This window comes from Podarcis muralis, chromosome 11, assembly GCF_964188315.1.
Source record: "Podarcis muralis chromosome 11, rPodMur119.hap1.1, whole genome shotgun sequence".
Classification (NCBI taxonomy): domain Eukaryota; kingdom Metazoa; phylum Chordata; class Lepidosauria; order Squamata; family Lacertidae; genus Podarcis; species Podarcis muralis.
The window spans coordinates 20,246,923-20,261,068 of NC_135665.1; the positions used below are offsets into that span (position 1 = coordinate 20,246,923).

The window sequence follows — 14,146 nt, forward strand, 5'->3', positions numbered from 1 at the left end:
TGTGTTGAAGGTATTTATAATTATGGAATGCGTTCCAAGATACATTTACATAGCAGTTGCACTGCAGACTCTAACTGAGGAACTGCCTTAGGTATCCTTACTTATCCCATCTTAGATGCTGCTCAGATCACTTTGAGCTTTAGTAAGATCCTTAAACATTCTCATTCTGCAATTGTAAACTCAATTAGTTAGGAGTAAGCCCCACTGAATTATTCCTAAGCGAACATGCAAAGGTTTGGGCTTCATATATTAAGTATACACAAAATATTGGTACAGGTAGGTAATATTTGTGGATAAAAATTGCTGGTTGAAATGTCCTTCCTTCCCTTTTTGTTCAGCATTTGGGAGAGCAAATGAATTGATCGAAAGTGCCAGGGCAAGTGATGAATAAGGGACTGGTGAAGAGCTGGGTGATAAAAGACCACCATAATGTATTGGAGAGTTGCAGTTTTTGAGGGCTACCTTATGGAGTAGATCTTAGATATTGACTTCTCAAAGGAAAATTGGTCATTTTTTCAATAGGGAGTCCTCAAAATTCTGCAGCCTTCCCATAAGCTACTGCAATTCTCCCCTTCCTGTGCCTTCTATATTTTTACTGTATTGCATTTTCTGTATTTTTGATCCCTACTTCCACCACACTTTATTTTTCCCCATTTTGCTTCTGGAAGAATTCTACAATTTGCATTTTAATATTAAATAAATTTAAATTTAAAACAAACAAGTTAAAACACACACAGCAAGTTCTCAGGCAGCTCTTAAACTCCAGAAATGTCAAATATAGAAAAGTATAGATTCTCAATTGATTTCAATATACTAGAAATATATTTTAAGCTACTTATTTTTCATTGGGATGACCTGGACAAAATGTGATAGTTTAGGAGCGCATTGCTAACTAAGTCCTATGGGGTTTACTCCCAGGTAAGAGGAGTTAGGCTAGCAGCCTTTCTGTTACAAGAATGAGCCTCAACAAGTCTCAATCTTGCTTTCCCCACTCTCTTGGCATGACTATAAGGAGATTAACCAAAGTTTAGTGTGTTGCCCAAGCTCTAAACTGTGGCCATTGTTAATGATGATGAGTTGGGAAAAGTCAACTTCAAAACCGTGGTTTAACGTACACAAAATGGGCCATTCTCACATAAGCCACACATTGGCAAAAGCAATCAGTGAAGCAGGTGAAACCAAGGCAGGTATTTGGACAGCCTTATGGGCCTTAAGGGGCACGGGTGGCGCTGTGGGTTAAACCACAGAGCCTAGGACTTGCCGGTCAGAAGGTCGGCGGTTCGAATTCCCGCGACGGGGTGAGCTCCCGTTGTTCGGTCCCAGCTCCTGCCCACCTAGCAGTTCGAAAGCACGTCAAAGTGCAAGTAGATAAATAGGTACCGCTCCAGTGGGAAGGTAAACAGCGTTTCCGTGCGCTGCTCTGGTTCGCCAGAAGCGGCTTAGTCATGCTGGCCACATGACCCAGAAGCTGTCTGCAAAAAAACGCCGGTCCCCTTGGCCTATAGAGCGAGATGAGCACGCAACCCCAGAGTCGTCTGTGTCATCATTATAGCAGTTAAACTAAAGACAACAACTGCTATGGGGAAGAAATGAAGATAGCTACACTGGCTGCAACATTTAGTTGGTTAATTGATTTAAAACATTTTATAAACTACCAGTAATATATGTATCCTCATTCAGGCAGATTTCTTTCTTTCTATTTTTGTAATATTTTACTAGCACAACTAAAAGGTAAAGGTAAAGGACCCCTGACATTAAATCCAGTTGCAGACAACTCTGGGGTTGCGGCGCTCATCTCGCTTTACAGGCCGAGGGAGCTGACGTTTGTCCGCAGACAGTTTTTCCGGGTCATGTGGCCAGCATGACTAAGCCTCTTCTGGTGCAACAGAACACAGAAACCAGAGCAGCGCATGGAAACGGCGTTTACATTGCCACCAGAGCAGTACCTATTTATCTACTTGCACTTTTTGGCGTGCTTTTGAACTGCTAGGTTGGGAGCAGCTGGGACCGAGCAACGGGAGCTCACCCCGTCGCAGGGATTCAAACCACCGACCTTCTGATTGGCAAGCCCAAGAGGCTCAGTAGTTTAGACCACAGCGCCACCCGCGTCCCATATTAGCACAACTACTAAGTTCTATTTTAGGAGATTCTTTTTCTCCTGTATGAGAGAGAAGGCACAATGCCTCTTCAAAGATGCTATCAACTGCAATGCAGTCTTGCATTATCTAAAACAAAGGAAATAATATACCTTTTAAAAATGTGTCCCCCCACTCCAAAGGCCAATTTACAATGCAATTTTAAACATGTCTACTCAGAAGTAAGCCCTGTTGAATTCCAGGGCAAATGCTTCTCGGATTCCAGCCTTAATTGATTTATTGATGAATTTATTGACTAAAACTCATATGATGAATCAACCATCTTTAACTGAATGGCATGTCTAATATATATAAAACCAACACTCCCTGGGGATTTTGAATTAATCTCTCCATCTCACAAAGAAGTCAGGTGGTTCCTGCTAACACATACGGCATCCAAAGAGAGACACAGAGAAACAAGAGGGAGGTATCTGCATGTTCAGGGGAAGCCCAAAGAGAGCAGCAGTCATTTTAAAAAAGCCTTGTTAAAACCCCAAAAGGGTGGGGGGTAGTTTTCCCACAGTCAACAAAGACTGAGCATGCTCAATAACCAAAGGTCAGGCGTGTCCAGCTGAGATCTACTCCCAGTATATGTTCTATTCTAATTGAGAAAGGGAAGGCTGGGAAGATAGGAGAATTCAGTGTCCTGGAAGAGAATATGGTTTATTGCCTGGAACTCTGAATAGGAACACATTTGTTAGAAGTAGACCCTCCAAGTGTCCCTATTTTCCAGGGACAGTCCTGGATTTACAGAATCTGTCCTGGTTTCTGATTTGATCCCAGAATGTCCCACTTTTTCTTAGAACTTCCCTGTTTCCATTGGATAAATGTTGGAAAGGTAAGGCCGCATTGCAACATTTTGCTGCAGGTTTGAGTTGTAAATGAAAAATACTCAAGTTCCGAACATGACAAACTTTGCCCTGCTGGGGTCAAGACGCGTTTTGAAAGTCTGCTTGTTTGGCAGAAAGTTCAAGTAGAAAATAAATAGGGCTGGTTTTTTTGTTTTTGTTTTAAAAAGTATTAACTGAATTCAGAGTCTAGAGATACACACATTCTTGGAGATACGCTTGATCCCCATCTCTTCCTGATCTCACACTTGGCAACAACTCAGTTGGCTCATTTACCATTTTTTCGGTTCAAGGATATTTCTGAAGACAGACTTGGAACTGAGGCAGGGCAAGTTTTTCTCAAGAATAAAACATCCTGTACGAGCATTGTAGGACAACATCGACATCAATGGGCCTATTCTTTGGCTGCCTTTTTTCTCATGCCTTCCCCATCATAGGAAGTATTTACTTAAAAAACAGGTACCATATGTGCCAAGTGCTAGAGGAAATAATTGTACGTTGAATCCATTCAAAAACACTTATTCTTTATAAAAATATTTCCCTTGCATTGCAGCCAAGTCTGGTGTTTACACGGGCTATCTTTTGCTTGAGCAACTTTGCATAAGGTTGGAAAGTGTCTAGCAAATGCATGTATGTTAAAATTACTCAATATTTGTTTCGATAGTTCCCAATACTTGAAAAAAAAATTGGGGGGAAAATGCAAATCCTCTCAGTGTATTAAAAAAAACCCCTCCATCTATGACTGGCACAGACCACATTTCAAAATTTAACTTTTTATGGATAAGGGTAAAAAATAACTTATTGTATGGGCAACCTGAGTGAATTATCTTTTATTCATTCATTCATTGCTTTTCATAAAAAGGCAATATAAAATACATAATCACAAACAACTAATAAAAGAACATGACTAATGAAATCCATAGAACCAACACATAATTTTGGCCTCAATGAGATAATACATTATTCAGCAAATCATAGGTCTCAAAGAGGACCTTAAAACAACTTTGGCCATTTCTGTGAAGGTATGGATGAAAAGGTACATGTTAAGTAATCAGTGAAATAGGAAAAACAAAGACAATGCATCACTAGAGACAAAGAGGGTGCCACAACCAAGAAGGCCCCAGTTTGGATCATCATCACCCCTCTGACATTGCCTGAAGGCTATAAGAAATGCCCCTTCCAGGGATCTCAATGGTCAGACTAACACACATTGCATTAAATTAAAACAAGAATTAAAAATGTAACTGTACCTGCCCATAGCAACCTGCATAGTGAATAAGGCTTGGGTGGTCTTTTGAGCAACTTAATTCTGCAATGGCTTCTGTTTCACTCACCATCCATCTCACACACTCCAGCTGACCATTCTAAAGAGAAGAAAATGAAGATGTAATTTTTGTACATTTATACTTAATTTTGAAACTTTTTGTGTGTACAGTATGTGCGTGGGAAACATATTTTCTATTAAACATTGTAATAGCAGTGATTGTAGGGTAGGCCTATTTACAGGTGCTGCAATTCACAGGTCATTTCTGAAGCACAATTTTTATTTAGTTCTATGGGGCTTAAACATAAAAACAGTCTTGGATACAGCAGCAGTGTTTGCTTAATGATGTCCCTTCTGAAATTCCTATAAATGCTGCATATACCCCTTGGCAAATACCTGTTTATTTCATATTCACCCCATTCATAATCTATTGCCATCTGTTATCTCATTTCAATTTCATGAGATTTCTTTTTTTTATTTAAAAATCGCTATTTTAGTATTTTTTATTAAAAAGTTGCCTTTCAGGACGGAGTCCCGTCAGAATGGCTTATAGAACACCATAATACATAAAAATCCTTGACACATAGTTTTATGTGTCAAAATGCTCACATAGTTTTAAAAATGTAAATGGGAGAACAGAAGACAACAGAACACAAGAGTAGAGAGGCAGATGCATTGATATTATAAATTTGAATAACATAATTAACAACACGGTGCAATCAAATACACCGCCACTTAGAAATTCAATCAAGCTTACTCCTAGGTAAGTGAATATAGATTGGCATCCTTCATTTATAATCCTAAACACAAGTAACCAGGAGTAACGTTTGAGTAAGTATACTCTTGCACACCACCCCAATCTCTGAGCCGTGTGAGATTCCAGGGACTCCGCACCCAGGGTTCAGTTTCCTGGGAATGAGGAACAGCGGAGACTGTGGTGTCTTTATGATATATGGCTTAGTTACACATATAGACAACCTGATCCTACAATGGAAGGGCTCACAGCATTAACACCCCAAGGGGGTCTTGCTTCTCTCATGACCACAGCCTTGGATTCCACCAGAGATCAGACCTGAACATACTTCCAAACTTTTCCTAAAAGGGAGATAAAATTTAAGGATTCCGCCATTCCTATTTTGTGCTTTTTCCAGAACCTCTTGCTTTTTCACCCTGCGAAAGTGGCCCCAGTATTTTGCTTCATTTATTTTGCTTCATTTGCAGAATATCCCAAGAGAAGTTTAACTCCACCATTGTCCTTCCTGTGCACACCACTGCATTTTACAAGGGCACAGCAGTGCTATAAAATGTAGTGTTTTCTTGTATTACAGATTTTCCTGTAGTCTGAACTTTCTTCCAGATGACATTAATTATTTTTGTTTCTGACAGGTTGCCTGCTGTTCTCCACAAGAGGTAAATGTTTACCTTCATGTGATATTCCAAAGTGGTTTTGATATCTAAGACGTTTCAGCTCTGGATGTGGCACATTAAAGTAGACGCTGCATAAGAAAAACCCAGGAGTATCAGCAGCCTTCACATATGTACCTTTCATCTCATTTATCTTCCTCAATATACTCATATTATTACAGCATAATCAACTTGTGCCTCAGGTCTGATTCTGGAAATAAGGGTTTTCAAAAAAACAAACCTGAGTCAGTTAGCATATTGTTGCACTGTGAAATCATAGTGGAACCCCCTAAGGTGTGGATGGCAAATTGTCACAGGTATGTGATATAAAACTGATGATCTGTGGTTGCAGTTGATCTTTCACTGAAGCTGCTTGAATGACCTGCTTCTAAAGAATGTTGCTTGGAACAAACATGGATCTCACAATGGTTTGCTTAAAAAACTCTCCCAAAACCAAAAATAAAAAGCAGCAGCCAGTGATGACATTGGACCCTGCTCAATTGGCAACCAACCAGGCAACGAATGGTCACCAATTAACTCACAGGAGAGGTGGGTGCCCTTGACCTTGAATCCTGCTTCTTGGTTTCCCACAGGCATCCGTAAAAACATGATGCTGGACTAGATGGACCATTGGCCTGATCCAGCAGGTCCTTCTTCTTCTTGTTATCTATGAATTGTTATTTATACTTTTCAGATATATACATTTACTGATTTTACAGTCACCTTAACATTTTGAAACTTGACTTCCTTCCCCCTCTTTCTGCAGTTCCTTAAATTTATTTTTAATATCTTCTGCAAGTCCAAATTAACGTAACTTACTCATTTATTTAACTTCTTTAACTATATACTCTTATATAAAAGGTAAAGGGACCCCTGTCCATTAGGTTCAGTCGTGACCAACTCTGGGGTTGTGGTGCTCATCTCGCTTTATTGGCCAAGGGAGCTGGCGTACAGCTTCCAGGTCATGTGGCCAGCATGACTAAGCCACTTCTGGTGAACCAGGGCAGCGCACGGAAATGCTGTTTACCTTCCCGCCGGAGCGGTACCTATTTATCTACCTGCACTTTTTGGGGTGCTTTCAAACTGCTAGGTTGGCAGGAGCAGGGACCGAGCAACGGGAGCTCACCCCGTCACGGGATTCGAACTGCCGACCTTCTGATCGGCAAGCCCAAGAGGCTCAGTGGTTTAGACCACAGAGCCACCTGCGTCCCTCCTGTACTCATTACTGGAGATCAAACTACTGTTAGAGTTATAGCTACAAGGCCCCTAGTTCAAAATATGGCAACCGTAGGAATGGTTCCTTGTAACCACATTGTGAATTTTGGCCCTAATAAAGTTTTTATGTTATAACGTCAAAACAACAACAACAAACCACTTCCATTCTTTTATAAAAAGTTTGTTATCTTGATTTCTTATTCTTCCAGTAAGTTTCACCATTTCTGCATATTCCATAAGTTTCTGTATCCATTCTTCCTTTGCTGGGACTTTTTCTTCTTTCCATCTTTGGGCAAGTAACATTCTTGCTACTGTAGTCACATCTTATGTATGTTTTTATGGGCTGAAAACTTTTACTAGTGGGCAGGCAGGATATAAATCAAATAAGTAGTAGAAACAGTGGGTGCCACACAGTAGCACTAGAAGGAGGCCTGTGGTGCGTTCAGCGCTGTTCAGGTATTGTTCCAAACCTGCACAGAGGCAGTGCTGGCCAGCTGCATGCCTACAGAATGCTGATCAGTGGCGTAGCGTGGGTTGTCAGCACCCGGGGCAAGGCAAGTAATTTGCGCCCCCTAACCTGTGGATTTGCGCCCCCTAACCCGTGGATTTGCGCCCCCTAACCTGTGGATTTGCCGTAACCCCAGATGTTGCGCCTGGTGCGGCCGGCCCCCCCTGCACCCCCCACGCTACGCCACTGATGCTGATCATTCCAACTTTGACTCTGCTGCCCCTTAGCAACATCTGCCAGGAAGAGTGTACCGCCCCTCACTGCCTGCCTCAATTTCCACTCAGTGGTCACCACTATTTACTGCTGCCAGATCATCGCCCATCTTCGTTATCCCTACAATGGCACTCCATTGTTTACTTCCAACGACATGCTATCATTTACAGCGGTAGGGAATCTCTGGCCTTCAGGTCTAACTAGCCCAACAGGCCAATTGGCCTGTGATACGATTTTGTTTTTGTTTTTTAAATATTTTTATTAATAATTTCAACATAACAACATATCAAAACATATCATATTAATTTTTTCCCCTGCCCCTCCCCCCTCAACCCCGCTCCCCTCCCCCAGAGACTTCCCTCAGCTCCTCTCTCTGATTTCTCAACACGTATTATTCTCTGCATGTTGTAAAATTATATGAATCCTTACATTATCTGTCTTCTTACAGGGAACCAGGCAAAGGGCCTTCTCGGTAGTGGCACCCGCCATGTGGAACGCCCTCCCACCAGATGTCAAAGAGAAGAACAACTACCAGACTTTTAGAAGACATCTGAAGGCAGCCCTATTCAGGGAAGTTTTTAATTTTTAACAGACCACTGTATTTTAATACTTTGTTGGAAGCCGCCCAGAGTGTCTAGGGAAACCCAGTCAGATGGGTGGGGTATAAATAATAAATTCTATTCTATTCTATTCTATTCTATTCTATTCTATTCTATTCTATTCTATTCTATTCTACCATGTTATCAATCAATAAATTTGTGTATGTTTATTCAAAACCTGCCAAGGAGTCCAGTTCATTTTGTTGTCTTTTTAAGTAATTTGTGAAAAGTTCCCATTCTTCTTTAAAGTCACAGTTGTCCTTTTCTCACAGTTTGTCTGTCAATTTAGCCAGTTCTGCATAATGGCCTGTGATGCCATTTTGACCATGTCAGGCTCGCTTTCCCTACCCCTGGCAGAAAGCTTCTGCAGAGCGTAGGGCGGCGTGCGTCTGTGTGCTGGTGTGTGTTCTGCAACAAGTTTAATCAACACTTCCTCTCTTTCCCCCAACACTGCTTTTTAAAAGTTTGGAAAGAAACTGGGTTCCCAGGCCAATTTTGAGTTTGGCCTTTAGACACCGTAGGAAGTCACACTACCTTTATTGCTAAGCCAGCAGGGGTTAGCTGCTCGCTGTTGCGCTCATTCAAGCAGTCTTCGCCCATCAGAGAGGTGAGATGCTGTAGGCATTCTGCATGCCCCTGTGATGCGGCAACATGCAAAAGGTTGTTGCCGTTTTCATCGTGGATCTTGTCCAGGTTGTCAGCTGCGAGGTGGGGCTGTGCAAAAGACGACATGGGAGAGTTAGTAATTTAATTCCATGTGAGCCCATTTTAGCAGCTACTAAGGTTTATGTGTCTGCAAATAAATAAAATACTGATTGAATGGCCTGTTGGCTACCTAGTTGGCTTGTACAACTGCCCATTCTAGGAGACCTATATTTACCTTTTTTTTAGGTTGCTAGAAGGACCAGCACATCACATAGACCAGGGGTAAGCCAAGATGGTCCCTTCCAGATATTTTGAACTATAGCTCCCATCAACCTCAAACAGCACGGCCAGTGGTTGGGGGTTATGGGAGCAACATATGGAGGTCATCAAGTTAGCAAACTCTATCTATCTATCTATCTATCTATCTATCTATCTATCATCTATCTATCTATGGTGTATATGTCTATATATAGAGAGAGAGACTGAGTACAACCATTGGCAAAGGAAATGCACCAGTCTCAGTTTTATTTCATTGATCACGTTTAATTTACAGACAAAGATAAAGATACTGACTATGAGAGTCTCGTAAAAATAATCAACAGACAGATGTACGGACAAGTTTGAGGTGGCCCTGGAAAACGCGCTTTTTGCCCCATCCCTCTGCTCACTTTGGCTGCTCTATCCTTCTCCCTCCTTATTTTACTGTACGGAGTGTCAGTTTTCTTTATGTAGTAAAATCACCACATGCCCACTTGACTATGTGATGGCATGGATTCACATGGCATTCCCGGGAAGTGCTGCCAGGCTGACAGCCGGCACACAGAGCCCTGCGCTGCCGCAAGTGTGTGTGCAAGGCTTTAAAAGAAGTCTTGTCTTGCATGTACTCACAGGAATGCAGAGCTTTCTGTGGCAGAATTTCGTGGGATGCTCAGGAGGGCAGCCTGGGAAGTGCCTGCCAGGCTAGAAGCCAGCATGAGACTTCTGTGCTGCTGCAATGATGAGTATGATGCAGGCAGAATTTTTATTACACAGCATTGAAAGAATAATAAAGACCCCTTATAGCCATGGGGCTGCTGGAGTGTTTGAGGGACCTCAGGGCTGCATGGGGCCCCAGACATGTGCCCATTAGTCCAGTCTTAGTGGTACCACTGTCCACACAGCAAACAAACACACCCAAATACAGATGCTATTTGGGTCTCTTTATTTGTTGTGGATGGGGCCAAATAACCCATTAAAGGTAAAGGTAAAGGTACCCCTGCCCGTATGGGCCAGTCGTGTCCGACTCTAGGGTTGTGCGCCCATCTCACTTAAGAGGTCGGGGGCCAATGCTGTCCGCAGACACTTCCGGGTCATGTGGCCAGCGTGACAAGCTGCATCTGGCGAGCCAGTGCAGCACACGGAAACGCCGTTTACCTTCCCGCTAGCAAGCGGTCCCTATTTATCTACTTGGACTTTGACGTGCTTTCGAACTGCTAGGTTGGCAGGCGCTGGGACCGAGCAACGGGAGCGCACCCTGCCGCGGGGATTCAAACCGCCGACCTTTCGATCAGCAAGCCCTAGGCGCTGAGGTTTTACCCACAGCGCCACCCACGCCCCATAATAACCCATTAGGGATGCACTAATAATGCTAAATCATTGAGCACGTTTCTGACTTTGCATATCTTTCTGACTAAGATCTGTTGGAAGAGACTCTAAGAACTGTGTCCTGTATCACTTCCATTGATGTATTCTTCTAACCTCCACCCTACTCTTGCTGTATGGATTTAAGGAGTTCCTTGCTATATGGAAGCAACTCTTTCTGAGCCTTGGCTCCAGGGGTGATTAGAGGCTTTGTTTATGGAGTCTCTCTTTTGTGATAGGCAATATCAGAACTACTTGGATTTGCATAGAGTGCTGTTTCATTACAGCCCATTTTAAAAGTTTTCCAAGCATTACAGTCATTAACTGATACAAATAACTGCTGTAGTAATTGGCCATATACACATCCCTGCTGGGAGTCAAGAACCTGGCTGTGTACCGCCATGGTTATAAGAATTCTTAGCAAAATAACAAAAAAAACAGAAGTGGATCTACATAGATTCTGTACAGTATATTTATGTGATACATCATCTAATCCTATCCTCCTGTCTGTACCTAAAACTCCTAATTAAGTTATGATAAATATAATATAGTCCTTTAAAAGGCACCCACAACAGTGTGCTTCTGAAAAGGCACTAGTTAGGATTTATAGTGTTCTAAGCTTTCCTCCAATAGCGGAGTTATTCCGATAGATTCTTTGTGAGTTCCCTCAGCTCCTTCTAACTTTAATATGTGAGCACAATCAAAAGATTGGAAATAATGATTTAGAGCTTGAGACATGCTGTCTAATATCCTAAGTCAAGGAGTAGACATCTATAATGTTTCAAACAAAGGAAAGAAAATAATTGGAATGCCCCGGAGGATTAAGAAAAAAAACCCAACCCTAGAGTTTCCTTCCAGACTGGTGAAGCATTGGATTGAATTAATTGTATAATGTCACTCAGTTTTATGAAGGCAGATCTGGAATAGGCATGAACGAATATTGATCTGCTGCAGTACGACAGTTCCTATGTTCCTAAGGGAATGCCCATAAAACAATATAAGGTTACATTGTATTGTACTGCTCTTTGTGTACTAATCCGTCAGATAAAGGAAAATGCAAGCTAGTTCTACCACAGGATTGCTCTTCATATTTGACATTAGAAACAGACCCAAACATATTTTTTTATTTGCATGGCATCTTCTATATTACATTCCAGAACCAACATGTCTTTCAGCTTTTCACTTTACTAGAATATGAAAACTTCAGCTCGTCTCAAGGAGCAAGAAATCTTATAAAGCATTAACTACGAGAATCCCACTGGGCCAAGCGTTGCACTAGACTGAAAAAATCAAGAGATTACAAATAGCTGAAGAAACAAATTGAGAGGGAAAAGCAAAATAAACTGTGATGAGAATATTTGGATACATTACAATCTGAGTTTCTACTTAGTGCTTTCATATAGAGAAAAGAAGGGACTGTTCTTATTTTTCCTTTATGGGTTTAAAGGAAAAAAGCAAGGGTTTTTTTGGTCTCACAATTGACTATTTTTATTATTATTGTGCAACTGAATACTAGCTCCTTTTTTTTTAAAGCTCTCTGTTTTTGTGTTTGCTGCTGCATTCATGATCTGTCTCTGTCCTGCTTTAGGTAAAAGCTGTAGGTAAAACATAAACAAAAGTACTGTAGGCACAAAGTAATGAATATGAATGCAGATAAGGCTTGCTTCCCCCCAACCTTGTTAGCTTACATCTAGTTGCTCTGGAAACGCCGTTTAATGATGTTTTATCACAAAGCTGTAACTAGCTAAAATCTCCATGTGGGTCAGAGGCCAATTGGGGCTTCTGTGTGAGCTCCTGTTCATGAAAGCTGTTGCAATAAGATGGGGTAAACACTCTTGAATATTAATCAGAACACACAACAGAAGCCTCTCTGTTACTATTATTGGCCTCTGAGTAGGAACAAAGTTAATCTACTAATAAATGAATAAGTGGAGCCCCGCCATTCCGAAAAGATTTAAAACAACAATGGAGGATGCAATGTATACACGCCCTGCTAAGTAGTTGCATTAAAATCAACCATCCTTGAGTTTTTATAATCTTGAGTTTTTATATTCCCATGCAACTTGCCTTCAACAAATGTCCTTTTTGCAAATTAAAATGTGTGGTTTTCTCCAGGGAAAATCTCAACGGCAACTTTTCCCTCCTGCTCTGTGTGCCTTATGAATGAATAATTGAACGATTAAAAAACTTACCAGTAGAGATATCTGCCCTTCTTTCACAATATTTAAGATGCTCTTGTTTTTCTTCACATCCTCGCTCCTTTCTTCTGGACCTCCGGGGCTGCTCCAGTTCATACTGAGGTTTAGCTCATCCTGTTTGCTTTCTGGCGCTGCTGCCTGCAGATGAAAAGTCTTTAACTGACAGTGGGGCACCGTCTTCTCCATTTTATCAGCCAACGTCCTGTTGAGGAAGCCCTTGGTCTGGGCTTCGGGTTCATGGACCAAACCACATTTAACTAGCGGCTGGGGGGACTCCAATTCTTCAGCTAAATGCTTGTGCTGATTGGGGACAATGGGCTGCCCTTTTCTCAGCTGGGAGCTTTTCACAGGGGACAGAACACAGAACTGTGTTGTCCCTGTCGGTGCCTTCTCTGTGTTCCCTGCTGGGCATGACTTGCCACTGAGACCATTCAGCGTTGAGTACACACTCAAAATCCGTTTCTCTGGAGCAGCCTTGGCAAAAGCAGCTAGCTGCTGGCTTGATTTAATGTAAGGCACATCCAAAATTTCATCCATGTCTAGGTCGTAGTGCTCCAACTCACCAAGCAGAACTCCAGGCTCAATGCATTTTGTTTTAAGGCTCTCTCCATTACCTGGAAGAGGATCACCGTTCTGAGGTGCAGGTGGAGAGTCACTGCCTTTCTGGCACTCCATCTTCTGGTTCTTTTGGTCATCACTTTCATTATTTTCTGAGCTCTCTGGTTGGTGCTTAAGGGGAGAAACCCTCTTCACCGGTCTGAATTTACTGTACATATCCGCAATGCCTGTTGGTTTTTGTGCATTTCCGAGGACCGTCGAAACTCCTGAACTCCAATTCGTGCTGGGAACTAAAAAAAACACAAGAAACACAACGTCAAATGAATTCCATTTCATCATCACCCGTGCATGCATTCTTCCTATCTTGTATACTTTGAAAAGAGGATACCTTGGAAACATAATTACCCATAATTAAAGAACTGTGACAATACTGTGGGGGAAACTATACCTTGTATTTTAATGACCACCTTGCACACCACAAGGTTTCGGTTGCTAAAAATTAAGCGACAGAAATACAGAGCACTATTCATGGCAGGAGGGTGAAATGTGAAAAACCGTGGAAGCCACATTAAATTTAGATCGTAATTTTGGCTCATAGAGAATGGTCAGAAAATATTCACAGCCTTGTATTCTAGTTTTGAACCTGAAGGTCAAATAGTGTTTTTTGTGATTCTGAAACGAAGCTGCAGAGGCAGCAGAGGAGAAGGTTGTGAATGTGCTTTCCGTGGTGGTGGAGGGAAGGAAAGGGTGTTTAGCTCTTTCTCTCGCAGTCCTCTTGATCAAAATCTCCCCCAGGCTACCTGCCTCACAGAAAGAGGGATACAGATATTGCTCTCCATGGGACAAATAGGAGGATGGGGCACAATCCTAAGCAGAAGGATGAAAGAAGATTAAGTGCCTCATCCCTGTTGCCATGTCCACATTCACAACCAGGGCCGG

General features: G+C 41.9%; 1 protein-coding gene across 5 annotated transcripts in view; it reads right to left on the reverse strand.

Moving 5' to 3' along the window:
* SNCAIP (synuclein alpha interacting protein) overlaps positions 1 to 14,146 on the reverse strand; it is a 130,899-nt gene that overhangs the window by 24,551 nt on the left and 92,202 nt on the right. For all 5 annotated transcript variants that reach the window (XM_028748214.2, XM_077936106.1, XM_028748213.2 and 2 more), the window contains 3 exons: positions 12,644 to 13,497; positions 8,721 to 8,900; positions 4,234 to 4,347 (listed from right to left, as the gene is read on the reverse strand). In XM_028748214.2, the coding sequence (XP_028604047.2) occupies positions 4,234 to 4,347; positions 8,721 to 8,900; positions 12,644 to 13,497 (1,148 nt within the window). The remainder of the gene's footprint in view (positions 1 to 4,233; positions 4,348 to 8,720; positions 8,901 to 12,643; positions 13,498 to 14,146) is intronic.